Source organism: Catharus ustulatus, chromosome 21 (genome assembly GCF_009819885.2).
Source record: "Catharus ustulatus isolate bCatUst1 chromosome 21, bCatUst1.pri.v2, whole genome shotgun sequence".
In the NCBI taxonomy this organism is placed as follows: Eukaryota; Metazoa; Chordata; class Aves; order Passeriformes; family Turdidae; genus Catharus; species Catharus ustulatus.
This window is the reverse complement of record NC_046241.1, coordinates 707,841-728,994: the sequence shown is the minus strand read 5'-3', so window position 1 is coordinate 728,994 and position 21,154 is coordinate 707,841. Positions and strand designations below refer to the sequence as shown.

Genomic DNA, 21,154 nt, shown 5'->3' with positions numbered 1-21,154 from the left:
GAGGTGTGGAGAAACAAGGATGCAGAGCAGCTGCACCGTGGCCCAGACATCACCGGGCTGGCGCGTGGTGAAAAGCAGAGCCCAGATCCTGCTCAGCCCTGAGACACTCCTGTTCCATGGCAGGTCCCATGTGGGCACAGCCTCAGTGCCACTCACCACAGACTCCTCCACCCATCTATGCCAGGACAGAGCCATATTTGCTCACTTATCTCCCTGAAGGGCATAGTCTGAGCACAGGCTGGCACGGCTCGCCAGGGGCCAGGAGGTGCCATGGTGGAGCACACACCCGTTTTAGTGTGGCTGGGGACCACTGGCTGTGCCCCTCCTTGTGTCCCACTGCTGTGCCCCAAGGGGACATGCCCAGATCAGGCACTGAACTCAGCTGAACAAAGCTGTGGTAGAAACACAGGTTGTATTTTCAGTCCATGCTGGGGGATCCCAGCCCATCTGTCCTGGGACCAGGTGGCACAGCCCTTGGTACAGCTCATGGCAAAACCCACGGCACAGGCCTGCTCTGCCCGCAGAGCCTCTCTGGTCCCCAGCCCCCAGGCCAGGGATGTGCTGCAGTGCAGGAAGGGTTCCCACTCCATGTGTCCCTTGGCTGTGGCAGTGATGTGTCACCTGGTGCCCTGGTGCAAGTTATGCTCAGCTCCAGGGTTGCCTCCCTCTGCTGCCTGCTCCTGCTCTTCTGCTGCCTCATCCGCTTTGGGTTCACTGGCAGTGCCAGGTTTCCCAGGCACCAGGATCACAGGCGTGCTCCCGGCTGGCACCACAGCCGTGGGCAGAGCCGGACCTGGGCTCCTCTCCTCACGCACGCTCAGCCTGAGGGCACAAAGATAGCGTTATTTGTCGAGGATGAGGAAGAGCATCACCATGAGGACGATGGGGAGGAAGATGAAGAGCAGGCTGAGCATCTCTGCCGCCAGCAGGAGTGCCAGCAACAGGAGGTAGCAGCAGCGGCAGCGCCGCTCCAGCCGGGCCAGGGCACGGATGAGGCAGGGCGGGTACCGCACGCAGGGCAGGCACCCGAACATGCGGCTGGTGTGGAAGCGCACCTGGAAGCGATGCTCGAGGGCGCCGGCCAGGCCCGGGCGCCGGGGCGGCAGCGCAGGGGGCCGGGAGGTGGCCAGGGCGCCGGGGGAGCCGGGCTGGGCGTGCAGCAGGAGCAGCTCCTCTTGCAGCTTGCAGATCTCCCACTCCAGCATGGGCGTCTTCTGGCGGCAGATGGGGCAGCGCACGCGGCCGAGCTCGGCGCCGGTGGCCGTGGCCATGATGGCCCGCAGGCAGGCGCGGCACAGCCCGTGGTTGCAGTTCAGCACGGCCGGCTTGTGCCGCTGCTCGTCGTAGGGCTCCGTGCAGATGGGACACTCGTCCTCGCTGCCCGCCAGAACGGGGCACGGCTCGACTGCCACCGCCGCCCCATCGCTCGATGCCTCCTGTGCCTCGCCGAAGAGGCTCAGGATGGAGCTGGGGATGTTTTCGGAGCTGGGCGATGGGCTCTCCCCGGCAGGCAGGACGGGGCCGGTGGTGTCGGCAGCAGGAGGGTCCTGGCCCGCAGGCAGGGAGGCACCGTGGGCAGGCGTCTCCTCATGCCCGGGCAGGAGCGGCTCCCTGGCATCCTCCACGGGCGGCAGCTCCCAGCACCCCCAGGCAACAGCAGACGCCTCTCCACAACGTCGGGGCGGCTCCCCGGGGTCCCCCGACCCCACAGTCTCGCTCTCGTCCCGTTGCCCGACACAGCCTTCCTCATCGGCCGCCTGCACCAGCGGTGGGCCAGGTTCTGCCTCCTCGCCTGCCGCCGGCTCCATCAGGGTGGCCAGAGCAGCCACTACACTCGCCCCCCGCCCACCGGGGCCCCTCGGGGCTGGGTGCGGGACGTGGGTGCGGGACGTGGGTGCGGCTCCAGGGCAGGAGACTTCTTCAGGAAGGCTGCCTGAAGCGTTTGAAGGCAGCAGTGTCCGTACAGAGTCCCAACATCCCTCCGGTGCGGGTTGGGGCACCCTCCCAGACCTGCGGGTCAGGAGCCTCTGACGCGGGGTGCAGCCCCATCACCCTACCGAGAGGCCACCCCAGGAGGGGCAGCACCGTGAGCATCCAACAGCCTTTACCTCCTCCTCTTCCTCCTCCCCAGCACCACCGCAATACTGACCCGCCACGGTCCAGAGGAGAGGGCACCGAGCTGAGCGCTGCCGGGCGCTGCCCGCTGTGCCAGAAGGGCACAGGAGCGGCGGGCACTTGCACACGCAGCTGCCTCCTGCCGTGGGCCCGGCAGGGCTGGGGCTGAGCCTCGCTGTAACCAGTCTGGTTTGTCAGCTTCTGGAAGCAGCTCAAATGCAGGGAGCCCAGGGCAGGCAGCCATGCCCTCGCCAATCAGCTCCCACTGGAGCTGGGGAGGAGCTGGGCCCACGGCCGCCTCTTCTCCTTGCCCAGCACAAATGGAGTCACCTCTGTGCCCAGTGCTTCCTACACCACTGTCCCCGAGGCACAACAGTATGGCCCTGTGCTCCACCAGTTCAGTCACCCATCCCAGACCCGAGTATGGCCCCCCAGAAAGGACCCTGCATTATCCCAGTCCCCAGAACAGGCCCTGTGCTCCCCTAGTCCAACTCCCTGTACCCCAAGGTGGTCCCTGTTGGTCCCCTGGCTGGGCCACCTCTCCTTGGCATGTCCCACAAGCAGCTTGCAGGGACTGGAAGTTTCCTTTCAGATTTCCTTCCAGGTTTCCCACCTGGACAGTGCCCCAGATGAGGGGATGGTGGCACCAGGGTGATGACTGCCATGCAGCAGCTCTGCACTGGTCCCACTGTCCCTGGCACATGGGGACACTCAGCCCAGCCAGGGTCTGTAAGTGCAAGAGCTGCTCAGAGCAAAGCAGTGGGGTGGGGAGTCCCCAAATCCTTGTTCCCCCTCACTGTGGTGCCACAGTTAGAGCAATGCCCCAGGCACTGCTCTCCCCTGCAGAACCCCCGTGGGACTTGGCCGTGGGAGGGTGGCTGGGTCACAGGCGTGGCATGGCACTGCTGTCCCTTCCTGTCCCAGCCTGCTCCCAGGGAATGCCCCTGCTGATTCATGCCCTGGGTCCTAATTGCTATTTACACAGTGGCACCCAGTTTGCTGAACTGGGGGAGGAAGGTGGTGGCACTGGTCCCACTGGGGCACGGGCAGGGCCAGGAGGGTGCACAGCCTCGAGGCTGCAGGGAAAGGACTGGAAGCAGCACTCAGGAGAGGGTGGAGGAAGAGATGCAGCAGAGCAGGCACTCAGGGAAGCATGTAACTCAGCAGGAACTTGGAGCTCAGACCTCAGCAGGTTCAGGATGATGAATGGCAGCAGAGGCATCGAGGCTTCCTCCTGTGCCTGTCCCTGATGGCCTTGGCCACTGGAGACGGGGGAACAGGTCTGTCCAGGCAGCCTCTTCCTGCAGCACGCGCTGCTGAGTAATGCTGGGGTGGAGAGACTCCCATGCAACACTTCCCCTTCCTCTGGCCCTGCCACAAACAGCAGCCACTGCCAGGGCTTCAGCAATGCCCTAGGTACCACCTACCCCACACAGGGACCCCCAGGGCAGATCAGTCCCATGCCAAAGCCAACCAGCAGCACCCCCAAGAGACCTCCGGCTCTGGTGGGGGTGTGGGCACAGGGAGCCAAACCTCCCAGGAGAAAGGGTTCCCCCCACTGCCATGGCCCTGCTGCTGTCAGGGACAGGATGGTTGGGTAAACCCAGACCCATCCTGGCTGGGATAATCCTAGCCCAAGAAAGACAGCAGAGGCAGATCCCTTTGCTAGCTTCTTTATTCAGGCAGTCTATGGGGAGGGGGAGGCAGGGAGCCAGGCTCACGACCAGGTTTCAGACTGGAAGCGCTGGGACCGTTCCAGGGCTGTTAAATGCTCCTCTGCTTCCAAGGGGGACAGGCCACCCTCCAGCTGCAACACCAATTGCAGGGCCTTGGCCACCGCTGCTGGCATCTCCTTGGCATTCCTGGGGAGAGAGCAGGACACAATGGAGGGCGAGCAGGAACACGGGGGGCAGAGCAGCAGCCCCAGCATTCAGGATCAGGAATCAGCAGTTCCTGTGGCCAAGCCCACCACAGGGCAGTGGGAACCTGCCTTGTCCAGCCACAGGCTGCCTGGCACAGGGTAAATGACAGGCTTGAGAGGCAGCTCCTACCACTCCCTCTCCAGGGAGAGCAGGGCCGTTATCCACAGGGCTCCTCAGCACAGGCACGTGCAGGCAAAAACACAGCCATGGGCCCCAGACCCCAGGGAAGGAGCATCACAGGTCAGGAGCCCAAACACCAGCCCCACACAGCTCCATTTGCCAGCATCCTCATTAGAGAGACACACGCAACACGCATGGGTTGGAATTTATCGGCAGGAGGACAGGACCCTGTCCTTTCATCTCTGGAATCACTCAATGCCAAACATGTCTTATCCTCAGTTGGGCAGGAGCAGCCGCTCCCGTCCTGCTGCTGCCTGCTCTCAAGAAATCCGGAATGATTAGTTTGATGGTGACATTTGGAAGCAAAGCCAGTTCAAACCTCAAAATCAGAGAAATGCTGGAGAAAACATCCAAGCCCCTGTGTAGAAAATACCCAAATAGAATTCAGTGCTTTCAAGCACAATTATTTCTTATGGGAAATCAGAAATTCAGACTTCTTTTTCCTGGAGAGAATTTCATTTGATGAGTTGTCTGTGCGACAAAAAAAATCTAATAAAAATTTTCCCAGCCTGCTCCAATTGGCACGAGCAGCTGGCAATGTCCTTGCTGTTTCCCAAGAACAAGGCAGAATTCTGACTTGTGTTTGAAGCTGATTAACATCCCAAAATACCCAGAAAGGAGGTCTTCTTTTTTTGGAAGAGCCTGTATTGTTTCTGTGTCAGGCACTGATACGCAAGTACAAGATAATGGAGCTGGGCTTTGTGATGGAAAACATGTCAAATAGGTTTTTTTTTTTTTTCAAAAAAAGAGACATTTTCAACCTTTTTGCCCCTGAGTGAGACAAGCTAGGAACAATGATAGAGCAGATGCCTGCCCGCCTGGCCTGGGAAGGGAAGGCAGGGACAAGTGTCCCATGTTCCAGGGTTGCTGCTCAGGGTCACATAGCTCAGGACTCACTTCCCCCAGCTTTCTCCCAGTCTGGCTGAAACTGTGAATTTGGGGGGAAAACAGGATCACCCACCTGCACTTTCCTGGCTGGCACCCCACTGACAGCTCAGTCTGTGGGTCAGGAAGGGGCATGGTAATCTTGGGAGCCTTTCTACAGGGTTTGGGCTGTTCATGAAAGGAGGAACAGTGTCCTCTGCAATCAGCACAGTGTCACTTGTACAGGGAAGACGAGGCTCTCGGATCCCACCTGCCTGATGGGGGCCCAGGGACACACCACACCAGGGACAAAGCCACCAAGAGGAGTCTCAGAGCAACCCTGATGTTCAAAATACCATCCTCATGGCCACACAAAATCTGCCATAGGAACAGTTGTGCAAGCCCTGCTCTTTACAGGACACTGATCCTCTTTGGGAACCAAAAAGTAGGAAAGAGAATGGAAGGAGAGAATAAAGCCATAACCCAACAGCTCAACAGTCTCAGCATCTGGGCTGTGGATGGAGGCACAGTCCCAAGTCCCAAGTGCTCCAAACCCCAGACCCAAGGGCAGGAATGCCCAGTTTGAGGTGAGGCTCCAGGAAGCCCTGTGCTGCAGCAGTGAAGGACAGAGTGAGGTGGCCTGGCCTCCACTGCCCAGGAAGTAAACACAGATCTCCTTCTCCCAGGAATGCAGCGAGGCCAGTCTCGCCCTGCAAGGCGCCAGGGGAGTTCCTGCTCTCACGAAGGACAGGCAGGAAAGAAACTCCTGCAATCGCTGCTTATGTGGACAGCCGGGCCCAGGCCTGCACTGCCCAGGTCACGGGGTGCACGACAGACGCCATGGGCGGGCTCTGCCCAGCTCCGGGAGCCCAGAGCATTTCCCAAGCCTCACCCTGGGCAGCAGGGAGTAGCCTCTCCCTGCAGGGCAGGCAGGTCAAGGACTCTGCCCAGGACATGGGCACAGAGCTCAGAGCAGAGCTGCAGACACTCTGACCTCAAAGGCCAAGACCCCATCTTCTGGCGAGCAGCTTCAGATGTGCAACCAGCCCCAAACAAGCATCTGCAGAGGGACTGTGCTGCCCAAGAAGACTGGCTGTGGTGCAACAGGGCTCGTCCCTGTCCTGGGAAGCAGCTTCGTATGCAAAGAGCCTGACAGACTGTGCCAAGGCTCACAAAGCTGCTCCTGAGCCCCAGCACCACTGGGGATCCTGCCCGCACAAGTGGGCCAGAGGTGCCTTTTCTCCAGTTTCATTGAGCACTGCTGGAGGAGAGGGCTGTGCAGGGGCCAGGCCTCTCCTGTGTGTGGATGTGCTATGGGTCAGAGGCTGGGCAGGGCATTGCCTGGAGAAGCTTTACCAGTTCCAGCTGTACCCCTCCTAATGAGGTATGGGAGCATCCCTCTGAGCCCAGGGCTCCTGGAGCAGGACATACAGAGAGGAGGAATGGGCTGCCCCTCTGCAACAGGGGGCTGAGCCAAAAAAATGCCTCCAGGTAGGTGAAGAAGCAGAAATGTGCAGCTCTGCTCCCCCAAGCCCTGCACAGAGGCCTCTCACTCACCCAGCCAGGTAGACATGAGCATTCCCACTGCTCAGCAGCTCCCACACCAGCCTCCCATTCTCCTGGATGCGGTGCTGGACATAAACCTTCTCCTCCTGCAGGGAAACAAGGTACTGAGCCCACAAGCTCTGGAGCAGTCCCAGCTCCTGCTCTCAGGACTGTTCTCAGGAGCTGTCTGCAGGAGCTCGAGGCAGCAAAGCCCCCTGGAACTGGAGGAACTGGGAGAAGCAATTGGATCAATGACCAATGTGGGGAAGAGGAATCCCACACTGGGACGGGCTGGTGGGAGATGGGTGGAGCACCTTCAGTGGGGAACACTGGTCCCCCAGGCAGCCCCCCAAATCTTTTGGGCGTCCACTGGTCAGGGCCATGACCTGGGGAGGCCCTGTGAGGGTTTCCCTCCTGCCCTTCTCTCTTCTCCCAGCATGGGCAGAGGTGGTTCTGTGGCAGACTGGGCCAAGTCTGCTACAGGACAGAGACCTTTCCCTGCACCCTTGACTCCTGGAGACCTGTAACAGCCTGAAAGGACAGAAAGCTTGAGGGACAGCCTCAGGCCCAGTCCCTGCCCCTCCACTGTGCTTAGGGACTAGATGAGGACTGGCTTTGGGCACAGTACAGCCCAGTAAAGGAGAGTTCCTAAAGGGTTAATCCACAAGACTTCAAGCATCCAAGCAACTGCCTACAGCCCTGGCTCCTGCCCAAAAGAACACCATTGCAAACGTGCCTGAACTCACTGCTTGCCCAGAGGGCTCCCGTGACAAAGGTGACACTGTGATGAAGGCCATGCCCAATTCTGCACAGTGCTGAGCTGAGCCATGGGCACAGCCTCCTTCCCACTCCCCCCTCTCCTAAGGCAGGACAGCTCTTGCCGTGGCTCAGGTCCTGCAAAAGCCCTGTTTCTGGGAACAGCTCTGAGCAGCTCCAGCCCAGGCTGTCACAGGAGCTGGTCACTGTGGGTCCCACAGCTCCACTGGCTGATGGCCCTGGAGTGCCAGCTCAGCCGGGGCACAGCTCTGACCGGGCAGTGCCCTCACCAGCACGGGCACAGCCGGCCTCAGCTTCATTAACAGCAACGAGCTCGGTGCTTCCAGAGGCCTTGCCAGCCAGGCTGGGCTCTGAGGGGATCATCTAAGGACCTGGAAACCAGAGCACCCCAGTGACAAACTGTGGTCATGATGTCTCAGGGCATCCACGTTCAGCTTTGACCAGCCTGCACTATGGGTGGATGTGCTGGGACAGGGGGTCACTGCAAAAGCACTTCAGAGAGAAGAGCAAAACCTTTCTCAGTTATGAAGCATCCCAGCCCTCATCTGGGTCTTCGACAACAAACTCTTTGATGAATTAAAGGCTGTGGTATCTCCTGAAGCCAGAGGCACAATAGCCCAGTGTGGCTCTCCCACCTGGCTGTGCCCACACTCTGCCTTGGGTCAGAGGATTCTGGTGACAAACTGCTTTGGCCAGTGGAGTAGGAGAGAGGGGACACTCCAATGCAAGTCCTGTCCCTCCACAGTCAGCAAGAGCAGAAGGCTCTGGCTGCTCTCCAGATTCAGAGAGCAGCAGGTGCCCCTTCACTGGTCATTCAACAACCCTCTGCAGTGCTGCTCCTGTTCATCACAGACTTGGACAGCCTTCACAGAAGCACCCAGCTCCTGCCTTACAAGTGAGTGGATAAAATTCACTGATAAAATTCAGTGAATTCATGTCAACACATGCACATAGCCAGGACAAAGGGCTGGGGCTGGTGAAGCTGAGCATCTGAGAGATCCCCATTCCCTTTTTATCACATCTCTCCAAAGCCAGGCTAAGCTTTCAGTGCCATCAAGGGACAGTGAAACAGAAGGCAGTGAATAGATCCCCAGCTTAGGGAGTCTCTCTGGCAGCACTGCAGCCCCAAGAGGGCTGCCCACCAGAGACACTGCTGGGAAAGCAGGAAGCAAACTGAGGGGCTGAGTTGTGGGCATGCTCATACCCATTTATATCTGGGACTCAGAGAAAGCTGGAACAGAGGCCAAGCTCCTCAACTTCAGCCAGGGCTCAGAGGAACACCATGAGGAGGGTGGTACTTAACCAATAAGTTATTGCCTGGTGACCCTCTGAGAGGCCTGGGAGCCTTTTATCAACTCACGTGGTCCAGCCAAACAAGGCTGCTTAATGCCTTATCTGCTCTACTGCTCTCTAGCCTTGTCTCAGCAACCTTTCCAGCTCAACTTACCTAGACACGTCCCTGCAGGGCAGGAGGGGATCTTGACTAGCACTGAGGTGTGTGTGGGGGACTGAGGTGCCCACTGTGCCACCTCTCTAGATCCTTCACAGGTCATGCCAACAGGTACAGGGGACAGACACACTAGCAGAGTCCCATCAGTGCTGCCCAAGATGCTCTTGTACTAACCCTCCTCCTCTGGGCACTAACCTGGTCCCTGGAGAAGGCTGTGAAGAGTGTCAGGAGGCCCTTTGTCACCAGCTCTTCCCACTCCATCTGGCAGTAGAAGTCTTTGGATTTGTATCGGCAGCCAAAGAAGAGGCAGTTCCCTGCAGGAGCAGAGCACCAGGGCTGTGCTGGGAGCACCCAGACTAGGCACTGCTGGTGCCACCTGGCTGACAGCCCTGGCCTGCAGAGCTGTGAGCCATGTGAGCATGAAGTCAAGTGACCTATGGCAACCAGAGGCCCCTGTCTGCTGAGAAAGGAGGAGGGGAGGAAGCGTCCCCCAGGGCTGCTTGTTCCCTGAGTCAAGAGAATGAGGTTGGGACAAGCTGCAGAAGCAGCTGAGCTCAGTAACCTGTGTTCACTCTCAGCCAAGAAAGAGCCTCTGCAGAGCCTGACCCAACCCAAGGAGCTGCACTGCAAAACAGCCTGTGAATAAATGAGCTCAGCCTGCTTCTGCTCAACACAGCGAAGTCTGACCTGGTAGAACCCTCGTGAGCCCCCAGTCCATCCTTCCATGTGCTGACACAGACCTATTTGTGCAAGAGGCATCCTGAGTGCCTCCCAGGACCATCCCTCACCTCCTTGTCCCAGTGCCACCCGCTCCTGTATCGCTGCTCGGAAAGGTGCCACCCCTGTGCCAGGGCCAATCATGATCACAGGGGTGGCAGGGTCAGCCGGGAACTTCATTCCTCCTTTCTTCACCCAAAGAGGCACCCGGACATCACCTGTGAAACAGAGAGACTGACAAGCATGACCCCACCACCAACAGCCTGTGCCTGCCTGCAGAGGGCGAGTTCCAGCTCTTCCAGGGTGCTCCAAATACGCAGACAGACCTGCTTCATCATCCCCTGTCACCAAGGGCACACTGTGTGTGTGTGTGAAAAGCACTTCAGCTGTCTCAGTACTGCCTCTGCAAGAACCTGAGTGATGCCCAAAGCAAAGCAAGAGCCCCCCAGCACATGGGCTGTGGGACAGTCCTCTCCTCACATAGCCTGTGCCAGGGAACACAGTGGTGGAGGCAAGCTGGAGATCCCAACCTGGCTGGATGTAAGAGAGGCCCTGAGGCTGCCAGAGCTCCAGGAGCAGTTGGACAAGGCTCTCAGGGATGCCCAGGGTAGGACTGTTGGGGTGTCTGTGCAGGGCTAGAGGTTGGACTTGATGATCCTTATGGATCCCTTCTAACTCAGCTTTTTCTGTGATTCTGTGAAAGAAGGGAACAGCCTTCCCAGAGCTGTGGCTATGGGACTAGAGGTGCCCAGCAGTCAGATGCTATCAGATCCACAACACCAGGAGCAACCCAGAGTGGGATAGCAGAGTTGAGCAGCTGGGAGAAATCCAGGAGTTCAGGGTAAGCTGGAGAGGCACACTGTGCTCTGATGAGGATGGAGGCAATGAGGAAGGACAGCAGCACCACTCTGCCAAGTTAGTGTGCTTCCCATGGAGCTGGTGCTCCAGCCAGGCAGTTCCTGCACACGGTCAGCACCCACACAGCTCCATCATGGGCCTGAGGGATGAGCACTGGGTGCTGTGAGAAGCACTCAGACTTCTCCCAAACACTTACCCTGCTCTGGGTTGAGAGAAGCTAGCCAGGTGGAGCAGAGCCCACGGCGGGGTTTGTTGAGACATGTCTTGTACCGCACCACAGCCATGAGGATCTGCATCCGCTCGGGATGGGCCTGTGTCACACAGAGTCATGAGCTGGAGAGCCCAGCACCTCCTCCAAGGACAAAGCCTGTGCCCAGCTCCCATAGGGTGCCTGAACACCATCCTTGTCTGGCACAGCCACTTACAATGGAGCACACCCTTGCTCAAAACCTTCCCAATGAGAGGAGGTTTTCCTGGAGAACCACTGCTACAGGAATGCTCTGCACAGCTGGCAGCAGTGATGATGACTGTCCAACCCATGAGGCTCCCGTGGAGGACAAATCCAGCCATGCATGGGCTGAGCCTGCAGGCAGCCGGGCCAGTCCCACTGCCACCTCCTGGCAGGAGTAGGGAGCAGCACTCCCTCTTACCCAGCTCCCGGGACACTCCAGTGGCACCACATCCCACTGCTCCCAGGGACAGCAACAGCAGACCTCTGAGGTGTATGGGACAGTACTGGCACTTGCAAGGCTGCAGGTGAGCAAGTCTCCTAGTCTGAAGGCTGGCCTAGCCCTGAAGTTTGCATCCAGCACATCAGACTGCTGCAGGCTCAGCACAGAGCAGGGATTAGGCTGGTCTGTGGAGGCTCCAGGAGACATCTGCATCCACAGTCAGCAGAGGCCCTGCCAGACCCTCTATTCAGAGTCTGAAATGAGGCCAGAAGGGCTGAGCTCTTACCAGCAGGGAGGAGGCGATGGAAAAGGCGCGGGGTCTGATGCGAGGGATGAGGTCCAGCAGGTAATCAGCTGGGATGGCACACGTGGTGTGAGGGAAATCCCACAGGACCTGCAAAGCCAAGAGGGTGAGGCCTGGTGTCCCCAGAAGGCACCTTGCCTGCCCTTAGGGTGCCAGAGGCTGTCCCACACAGCTGTGTCAACCACCCTGTTCCATTGCCCTCTGCCCCCCACCCCGAGCAGCACAGAGCCCACCCAACAGCCCACAAGGATCTAGAGCTGGTCTTAACTGCTGGTGGAAATCCATGGATTCAGAAAGTGGGTGAAGTAGATTAAACTCCTCAGCCAAGAAATTATGGCTGACTGTGTCCTGGGTGCTTTCAGCCCCAGAACAGCCCTCCTGGGGCAGGTCTGCCCTGCTCCCAGCCTCACCTCCAGCGTGGTCCTGCGGGGCCGGTTGCAGTAGCTGTACAGTTCCTCCTGGCCCTGTGCGGAGCTGAACTCCTGCAGCTTCTCCCGCTCCAGCTCATTCGTGGAGAAGAAGGCCAGGAGCTCAAAAAAGGAGCGCCGTGGCACACAGGAGATGTCCAGGTAGTGTGTGACCAGGTACTGGATGGTGCAGGGCTGTGGCAAGAGAGGAGGAAGGGGTGTGCCTGCAAGGCAGGGCAGAGGGGACAGCTCAGGGCCAGCATCTGCATGCCTCCTGTCCCCAGAGCAGGGCAGTCCTGCTGCCTGCAGCACGACCCATGCTGCACCACGTGCTACTGGAGCCAACTCCACCTGTCTCTGCTCCCACCATGGGCCTCCACTCTCTCCTGCTCTCCCCAGTCTGCTTTTTAAGCACACAAGTTTGCAACAGAGGAAGTCAGTGGTGTTCAACTGCCCCTCACTTTTGGCAGGTGCTTTGGTATAATGCCTTATCCACATGGCTCCCGCCCTGCCTGCACACAATGCAGCAGAAATAACCAGCAGTGTCATGTGTCAGGCCTGTCCATGTCTCTCACATCTCTCCCAAGGGCATGAGAAGCAGCCTGAATTTCCCCTGGGTTTGCCTGCCAGGCAAAAATTCCAGCATGGACAGACACAGGGAAGTTGGAGGTAGAATGGGCACTTAGGAGCCAGGAAAAAAATTCTTCCAGTTCCACACAGGCACCAAGAGCTCTGGGAGGGCCTCAAAGGGGTTCCTCTGGTTGCTTGTGCTGGTTTGTGGCTGCAGGAGCCCCTCAGGAGGTCCCTGAGGTACAGGCAGAGTGGGGAGACCTGCACACCCCCCATGCAAGGAAGCATGGGATTCCCAGTTTGGGCCTGGGGCTCACAAGGCTGCAGGATCCTCCCCATTCTTTGCTGAGGCTGCTAAGGCACAAGACCCAGGTGGAGCCTGGCACTGCTGGATTCCTCCAGTCACACTGGCCCTGCATAGGATCCACACGCAGAGCATTGGAGGGAAGGACACACAGGTGTCCTGTATCCACCCAACATTCCCAACCAGGTCTGCAGGAAAGGAAGAGCTCCAGGCTGGGCCAGAGCTCAGGGGATGACCTGTCTCAGCAGGAGGGGTTAGGAGAAGCAGGCAGGACCTACCAGGCTCCATGGGCTCCAGCACAAAGTGTCTGTGTGGCTCCAGGCACAGGAGCTGGCAGAACTGCTGCACATCTTCAGGGCAGTTCTGGGGTTGGATCATCACCACATCCCCCGCACTGAACCTGGGGATGCAGGGGGAGTTGCCAAGCACAGCCACAAGGCAGAGCCACAGGCACAGCATCACCACCCTGACCAGTACCCACACCAGCGGAGGCAAATTCCCAGTGCCACCAACTGCTCTGACAGGCAAAGGGAAGCTGGTCCATGGGCAGGATCCCCCACTCCATGGATGGGGACTCACAGCAGGGACCATGACCACAAGACTGCAGCCTCAGGTATCAGTGAGGAAGGGCAGCAGAAGAGGAGGGCGGGCCCCAGGACACCTGGTCCCACATGACTGAGCTTGGGGGAGTCAGGAAAATGCTCACGTGATCCCTGATCCTGTGATGTCAAATTCGATGAGCCGGACATCCTGAAAATGGGATTGCGCAGTGACCCTCTGGTTGGACACCACACGGGCAGCGAAGGGATGGAGCTCACAGGGAGCAGCCTGGGGGGCTGCCAGCTGCAGCAGGTCACTGTTGGGGTGTGGTGAGTCCTCAGGGAGGTAGTGCAGGGTGTATTTGGGTGGCAGGCTGTGGGGAGGAGAGCAATGCAGCAGCGTTACCTCCATGCCACAGTTCCTCTGCTGCTGCAAGAGCAGAGGCAGGGAGAGGCCTGGAGTGTCCCACTGTATCTACCAGCCATTATCCCCATGCACTGGAGCTGATCTGTGGCAATGGGAATGCAATGGAGACTGCCAGGAGGAGATCCCAAAGGCTCCAGAGCAGGCAGGGGGAGGCTGGCTGGGTACATACACTCTGCCAGGGCCAGAGGTACATCAGGACAGCAAGATGGGCAGAACCTGGTTGGGGCAATTGTCACACCCCACAGGGGACAAAGGACACCCATCTAGAGAAAGATGGGCCACCTGTGGCCAAAGCACAAGGGACACTGGGAACACCAGAAGCTGTGTGGGGAGTGTTCCTGCTCCAAGCAGACCACGTCTCCACTCTGGAGAAGAGCCAAGGAAGCAGAGCCTTTCACCCCAGCCAGCCCCAGCAGCCCCTGCTTACCCTTGTACTCACCGCACATCAGGACTGATGATCTCAAGGCCAGGAGGGAGAGGATACAAGGCAAGGATCTTGTCCCACAAGGCCATGAGCCAGGGATCAACCACTGCATCTGGCCTGCAAGTGAGACATTCAGGCTATAGCAACATCATCCCTCCAGGCTCAAACCCTGCTACCCCTGCATGTGCCCAACAACTATCCCCACAGTCACCCCATGCCATTCCCTTCCAACTTCAGGTCTGGGAAGAAACGTATCTCAGCCACTCTAAGCACTCACTCTCCAGGGGCCAACCACTGACACCTGAAGAGTTTCTCCAGCACCTGAATAGCACCTGTGTGGTCACTAAGTCCCTGAGCCATCCACAGACTTTGCCCTGTGCCAGGTGAGCACAGCTGAGGCTGCTGCAATGCCTGCAGGCACAGGGCTGTGTGACACAGCCATGTCCTGTTCTGAACAGGGCTGGGGGTCATGGGACACCCTGGAGAAGCAGGTGGCCCAGGTCCTGGCACAGGAGGATTATGAGCAGAGATCAGCACATTCCCAGAGAGCTGCAGCAGCAGTCCTGTGGTGGGAGCAGCACACAGCCCTCCCATCAGCCCCAGGACAGAGCTGCAAGGCACCCAGGGACCCCCTGCCACCCCTCCTCTGGGCTCTTACCCCAGGTCATGCTGGTCATCTCCCAAGGCCACTGGCAGCAACGGGTTCCCCCCTAGCTGGAGCAGCCGTTTGTGCAGCTTCTTTGCAACGAAATTAAACCTGAGAAGAGAATAACACAGGGCAGGGCTGCTCCAGCAGCACAGCAGGCACTGCCACAGCACAAGCACATGCTGCCAGGGCCACCAGAGCAGCACACAGGCAGAGCCGGCACTGTGACCTGGCCCATGCCCTCCCCAGCCTGTGCCCCAGCCTGTGCCAGTTCACAGAACCAGCTGGGTGCCACTTGCTGGCCCTCACAGGCTGTGCCCAGCCCCGAGATGGGACAAAGGGAGGTCAGCTTCCTTTCAGGGCAGCTTGTGCCCAGGGCCATAGAACATTTCTTTTCCTCCAGCCCCTCACTGCCCCACAGAGTTCAGGCAGATCAGTCCCTCCCACTATAGCTCTTTGAGGCACACAGGAACAATCTTCTGGGAGACACCTGGGACCAACAGGGCTGGCTGATACCTCTGTTTGATGTCTCCTATTGCCTTGACCCATAGCTGTGATGAAAGACTGACACATGACGTCTGACCCACTGCAGCAAAGTATCCTTGCTGAGATTGGAAGGAAAGAAAACGGCAGATACCTAATTCCTGGGGGTTAGGAGGGCAAGGATTTTTAAGGCTGGTGGGAATTACATTTTGTCTGAGCTGCTGCTCCAGAATCAGACTTTGTCTCCCCTTACCCCCTCTATTCTCCAGCCACTCTGCTCTCTACTGCAGTCAGAGCTGTGAGGCGCAGCTGCCCAGGAGCTGCAGAGCTGCTTACTTGGGGTAAGAGGAGTCCCCGAGGCCCAGCACGGCGTAGTCCAGCTGGCACAGGGAGCCGGCAGGGAGGTTCTTCCGGAACAGGAACCGCCAGAACATCTACAAGGGACACAGCCAGCCAGTCCTGTGGCTGCCATGGCACCTTCCTGCCTGCTTGTCCCTGCATCCCTCTCACCCACCCACTGGGACCTCCTGAATTTCAGCAGAGTGGGGAGCATGGCTTTCTGCAGAAGTGCCTCCTGCTCATGTTCCCTAGGATGTGACTGGTGCTGCTGCAAAGCTCCCCCAACAAAAACAATCCCTGCTCAATTTGCCTCAAGAGAGAAAGCTCTGCAGCAGGAACATAAAAGCAACAGGACAGGAGCACGTCCTACCTTCATGTTGTCAGGTGGGTCTCCCTGGCCGGTGGTTGCACACACAAACACCACCAACGGCTCATGGATGAGGTTGGCCTGTGGATATACAGTGAGGTCAGCAGCCTCCAAACTGCTCTGGAGCCAGGCTGGGATAGCTGGGGGTATTCAGTCTGGATATTCAGAAGGTTCCAGGGAGACCTCAGAGCCCCTTCCAATGCCTAAAGGGGCTGCAGGAAGGCTGGAGAGGGACTTTGGACAAGGGATGGAGGGACAGGATGAGGGGGAATGTCCATAAGCTGAAGGAGGGCAGGTTAAGGTCAGATATTAGGAAGAAATTGCTCCCTGTGAGGGTGATGAGGTTCTGGCACAGGTTGCCCAGAGAAGCTGTGGCTGCCCCATCCCTGCAAGTGTCCAAGGCCAGGCTGGACAGGCTTGGAGCAACCAGCACCAAGCCTTTCTGAGTTCTACAGTGTTTGGACAATGCTCTCAGGGACAACATGGGATTGTTGGGATGTCCTGAGTAGGGCCAGGAGTTGACTCGATGACCCTGATGGGTTGCTTCCAACTCATCCTGTTCCATGATTCCATGGTCCCATGGGAGGTGTCTCTGTCCATGGAGCTACTGGGGATGGAGCAGGAGCAGCAGTGCCCGGCGCAGCCCCCGTGTCCCACTCACCACATCACAGCTGTCCAGGGCCTCCACTCGGCACTGCAAGTGCCGGCGCTTGGCTTCTCTCCCGATCCTCTCTGCCGTGTCCTGAGCTGTCCCAGTCTGGCTGCCAAAAAGCACAAGAAGTCTCCGTTCTGCCATCTGCAAGATGACAGCAGGAAAATCACTGGAGGGAAGGGAGAGGAGGGGAGGCAGAGCTGGGACTCTGGGCCGAGCAGCACTGACTCCCCCCAGGGGCTGACACAGCAGCCAGCCAGCACAGGGATGGTGAATAGCTGGGATTCAGCAGCGGGATTCAAGGCTCCCAGGCTCTCTTCCCACCCCTGTGCAGCACTAAGCAGGTGATCCCATGTCTCAGCCAACAGGATAAGCAGGGACACTACTGTGCTCCTTGTCCCCATAGCCAGGACAGGAGAGGGACTAAAATCCACATCCTGCCCCACTGAACAGGATGAGTGCGGCCCTGGGATTGGCTGTTCCCCAATTCTGGGTGAAATATTTCTGTGTGCCCTGGGAATCTTCCCTCACCTGAGGGGGCTGGGGCAGAGCCTGGAAGCTCAGGGACAGACAAAGGTGTGACCACACATGGAGCTCTCAGCCAGGCTCTGACAGAGCAAGGGCCCATATTTTGGGCATGTGCCCATATAATAATAATAATAATAAGAAGAAGAAGAAGTAGTAGTAGTAGTAATATAAAATCACAGAATCCCGCACTGGTTTGGGTCAGAAGGGACCCTAAAGCCCATCCCATTCCATTCCCTGCCAAGTGTAGGGCACCTGCCACTGTCCCAGGCTGCTCCAAGCCCGTGTCCGACCTGGCCTGGGACACTGCCAGGGATCCAGGGGCAGCCACAGCTGCTCTGGGCACCCTGCGCCAGGGCCCACCCTCCCAGGGAAGAATTCCTTCCCATCCCTACCCTCTGGAAGTGGGAAGCCATTCCCTGTGTCCCGTCCCTCCATCCCTTGTCCCCTGGAGCTCTCCTGGAGCCCCTGTAGGCCCTGGCAGGGGCTCCCCGGGAACTCTCCTCTGCAGGTGAGCACCCTCAGTCCTGGGGCCTGCCGGCCGCTCTGCGGAACTCACCACGAGCTGGCCCCATCCCGCCGCTGACGTCACCACTGTGCGACAGCTCTCGTGACGTAATTATCCAGGCTGAGGCGCCGGGACTCCCCGGGCACCGACTCCCGCCGGATGACGTCACTTCTCATCGCCTCTCCCCGTGACGCCATCGCCCCGCGCCGCCGGGCCGGGCCGGGCCGGGCCTGGTGCCGGTGCCGGGTCAGGGGCTGAGGTTGGTGTCTGTGCTGGGGCCGGGCCGACGCCGACGCCGGGTTGGGGACTTGTGCCGGTGTCGGTGCTGGGGCCGGGCCGGTGCCGTAGCCCCGGATGATGCTGTTCTCCCTGCGCGAGCTCGTGCAGTGGCTCGGCTTTGCCACCTTCGAGATCTTCCTGCACGGGCTGGCCCTGCTCGCCTTCTCCGTGCTGCTTGTTCTCAAGGTGGACGGCACGGCCGCCGCGCTCTCCTGGTGGATCGTGTTCGTGCCCTTCTTCGCCGCCGACGGACTCAGCACCTACTTCACCACCATCGTGTCCGTGCGGCTGTTCCAGGACGGCGAGAAGCGCCTGGCGGTGCTGCGGCTCTTCTGGATCCTCACCATCCTCAGTCTCAAGTTCGTGTTCGAGATGCTGCTGTGCCAGAAGCTGGTGGAGCACACGCGAGAGCTCTGGTACGGGCTCATCATGTCGCCCGTCTTCATCCTGCTCCAGCTGCTCATGATCCGGGCCTGCCGCGTGAACTGAGTCCCGGCCCAGGGGGATAAGCCCAGCGCACCCGAGGACGCTCCTGGCGCCGTCCCCGGCGCTGTTCCCGTGCGGAGGGGCAGGTGTCAGGCTGGGACAGGGGCAGTGCCCCGGCTTGCGGCCGTGTTGCAGAGCATCACGTTTCTCCAAAAGCTGCACATCCCTGTTTGTGCTCCCTCAGCTCCTGCATTGTCCTGTGCTGCGAGCGCGGCAGGGCGTGAGTTATTTTATTTTAGAATAAAAATGTGTTGAAGGATTGGGTTTATTTATAAAATTCTTTTTGCCTGGAATGCAGTTGTACCTAAAACTGCTGCCTGGAGGGTGGAGGGTTTCTGTAGATCACCTGGTACAGCCCATACTCCTGCCCTGCCCTTCCCTGCTCTTCCCAGCAGCTGGCTCATAGATTTCCATCTGTCCCCTCACCTCCCTGAGCACTTCATACCTTCAGGGTTTTGTAAGGTCATGTTGAGAATACTGATATGTGTATTTTTGAATAGGAATATGAATTTTCTTTGTGTTTCACTCAGTTTCCTAAATATGGAAATGGAAGTATGGGGAGGGCAGGAATGTGCGCAGCTGATGCTGGTTCTGAAAGGGGGGGTCTCACTGAGCCCCAGCTTCGGGGTGCAACTGCCCTCAGAGCTCCCAGAGAACACGAGGAATTCAGTATTTCCTGTGGAAGTGCAGACCAGTGTGTGAAGTGCCAGTGTCATGGGGATGCCCAGGGTGGGATTGTTGGGGTCTCTGTGCGAGCTAGGAGTTAAACTGGATGATCCCTGTGGGTCTCTTCCAGCTCAGGAGATTCTGTGATTCTTGCACACCCTGAGATGGACCTGGACCTGCCTCACAGGTGCTCTTCAGCTCCTGTTTCACATTGGGATGTGATCTCCTAGGGTTTGGTGTCACCTGCCCCAGGTGCTCAAGTTATTCCACTTGGAGCCTCTCACTGGCTCCCCTGAGCCAAAGACATGTCACCTGGGAGGTGGCAGCCGCCTGCTCCTTGTCACCTCCAGCTCACACCAGTGTGAGCTCATGCCCCTCTCACTGTGGTTGTACCACATGCCCCCCGTCACTCCAAGTGCACAGGCCACGGGTGTTCCATCATCTGCTGTCACAGGAGGTGTGTGTCAGCAGCAGCCACAGGGTCACTGCTGTGGGGCTGGGTGGGGGCCATGGGGGTGGGAGCTGTGTGGGGTCAGTGTCTGCTACAGCGCTGAGGAACTGGAGCTGCAGCTGGTGAGGAACAGGAGAGGAGCAGGACAGGCAGCAAAGTCTCTGAGTCAGGAGGGGACACTCATGGAGTGGACCTGGGGACCCATGGTGCCTTTGGGCACTCCCACAGCTCCCAACCACCAGCTAATTAATAAACTAAGGAAGGGGCTCATCAGACCCAAAGAAGATCAAACAGAGACGACATTCCTCAGCCTTGCCACGACGCTGCACAGGAACGGAGCCCTTTCCTGCTGCCCAGCCCTGGTGGGGCTGCCTGGACTGTGAGTCCCAACTAACACCAGCCCTGTCACTGGGGTGTGGTGTCCAAGACGGGGGGACATCCCCCTGTGTGCCACATCCCCTGCGTGCCACATCCCCCATGTGCCACCCGCCTCACCTGCAAGTGGCTTTGCCGGTGTTTTTTGCTGCCTTGGAGACGAACCAGTGGTTGGTGTGTCCCAGCTCTGCTCCAAGGTAAGGCAGCTTCCCTGGGGTGTGTGGGGACACAGGGGTGCCACAACATTGAACAATGGCACTGGTTGTGCTGCCCTGGTGGGGTGCGGGGGTGGAGGGATAGTCTGGCAGCCAGGACTGCTCCATGCTCATGCCTGGTGCAGAGGAGTTTGCCTGCTGTGCCCAGGGTGACCAAGTCCTAGAACAAACCTTGTTGGGACATTTGCCCTGGCACCCAGCAGTGTACAGTGCTGGCACACCAGCCTGTGGCCATGCAGAATTCCTTCTGGGAGCACTCCCTGTGGAGAAATCCTGCTGGAGCCTTGCCCCACAGCTTGAGGGGACTCTGACAACCATTCCCTGCCCAGTGTGAGCATCGAGGTCTCTGGCATGGGATGGAGTCTCCTCAAGTCCCAGGCCAGCACTCATTCCCACCCTGAGATGAAAATCTCACCTCTGGGTTTATTTTTGTTGCTGTGGCTGGTGGGTTGGGTATTATTGCCAGCAGCTCCTTTCCCAAACCCAACTGCTGGTCTAGCCATGTGGATACACTGAGAGAGAGGTGCAGCTTCCCAAGGCTGGTGCTACAGGCCCCAGCCTTGAGCCCCTCTGTACCACTGGGCTGGTGGGGAAGGAGCCTCTGCACAGCACAGCCCAGATGCCACAGCAGCATCCCTGTGACAGAGGGGCAGTACCAGCCTCAGCTGCCACCCTTCTCCATGTGTCCCAGCTCCTGCAGGAATGGGAGCAGCCCTTGGAGAGCCATCTGAAACTGCAGAGGGGTGCACTGCAGGAGAGCAACCAGTGCTGCCATGTCCATACACAGAGCACAGCCTGCCTGACACAGCCCAGATGGGCTCCATGCACTAGGAGGACAGGGCGCCAGCATGACCTGGGCCTCCAGAGGGGAAAGGGGGCTCCCAAAAGACATCTGGGAATGGGTGGCCCAAGGGACCTCCATGTCTCCCTGCAACTTGTCATGGGCAGCACCTGGGGACAAGGGAGCTTCAAATGGCCCAAATTCCACCAGTCCCACTGGAATCAGAGTAGAAGGGAGGGCTGGAGCTGGTCCCTGCTGAGGCAAGTCACAGCAAGACCCAGGAAACATCTGGCAGAGGAATATGGGG

At 58.7% G+C, this 21,154-nt stretch overlaps 2 protein-coding genes across 4 annotated transcripts; one reads left to right on the top strand and one right to left on the bottom strand.

Annotated features, from left to right (window-relative positions):
* Positions 1–3,772: 3,772 nt before the first annotated feature.
* Positions 3,773–17,740, bottom strand: NDOR1 (NADPH dependent diflavin oxidoreductase 1). 3 transcript variants are annotated; one of them, XM_033077582.1, is made up of 15 exons: positions 17,646–17,740; positions 16,571–16,705; positions 15,913–15,990; positions 15,540–15,637; positions 14,733–14,831; positions 14,090–14,191; positions 13,391–13,597; positions 12,963–13,084; positions 11,814–12,034; positions 11,386–11,493; positions 10,625–10,739; positions 9,642–9,788; positions 9,049–9,167; positions 6,639–6,733; positions 3,773–3,977 (listed from the first exon to the last, which is right to left on the bottom strand). In XM_033077582.1, the coding sequence occupies exons 2-15, from the start codon at positions 16,703–16,705 to the stop codon at positions 3,833–3,835; spliced, it is 1,791 nt and encodes a 596-aa protein (XP_032933473.1). In that variant the 5' UTR covers positions 17,646–17,740; the 3' UTR covers positions 3,773–3,832. The 3 variants fall into 3 exon arrangements, with proteins under 3 accessions (XP_032933473.1, XP_032933474.1, XP_032933472.1); XM_033077583.1 differs by lacking the exon at positions 17,646–17,740 and adding an exon at positions 17,590–17,610; XM_033077581.1 differs by lacking the exon at positions 17,646–17,740 and adding an exon at positions 17,482–17,501.
* Positions 17,741–17,829: 89 nt separating this feature from the next.
* Positions 17,830–18,618, top strand: TMEM203 (transmembrane protein 203). Its single transcript, XM_033077584.1, has one exon. It carries the CDS (start codon positions 17,949–17,951, stop codon positions 18,360–18,362), a length of 414 nt encoding a protein of 137 aa, XP_032933475.1. The 5' UTR covers positions 17,830–17,948; the 3' UTR covers positions 18,363–18,618.
* Positions 18,619–21,154: the final 2,536 nt, after the last annotated feature.

Excerpts from the sequence above, each read along its gene's own strand:
- NDOR1 (XM_033077582.1), bottom strand. The coding sequence starts at position 16,705 with ATGGCAGAACGGAGACTTCTTGTGCTTTTTGGCAGCCAGACTGGGACA. Across the intron at positions 15,991-16,570 it reads CCCTGGACAGCTGTGATGTG|GCCAACCTCATCCATGAGCC; the intron begins GTGAGTGGGACA and ends GTATATCCACAG. Across the intron at positions 11,494-11,813 it reads CCCGCAGGACCACGCTGGAG|GTCCTGTGGGATTTCCCTCA; the intron begins GTGAGGCTGGGA and ends TTGGCTTTGCAG.
- TMEM203 (XM_033077584.1), top strand. The coding sequence starts at position 17,949 with ATGATGCTGTTCTCCCTGCGCGAGCTCGTGCAGTGGCTCGGCTTTGCC.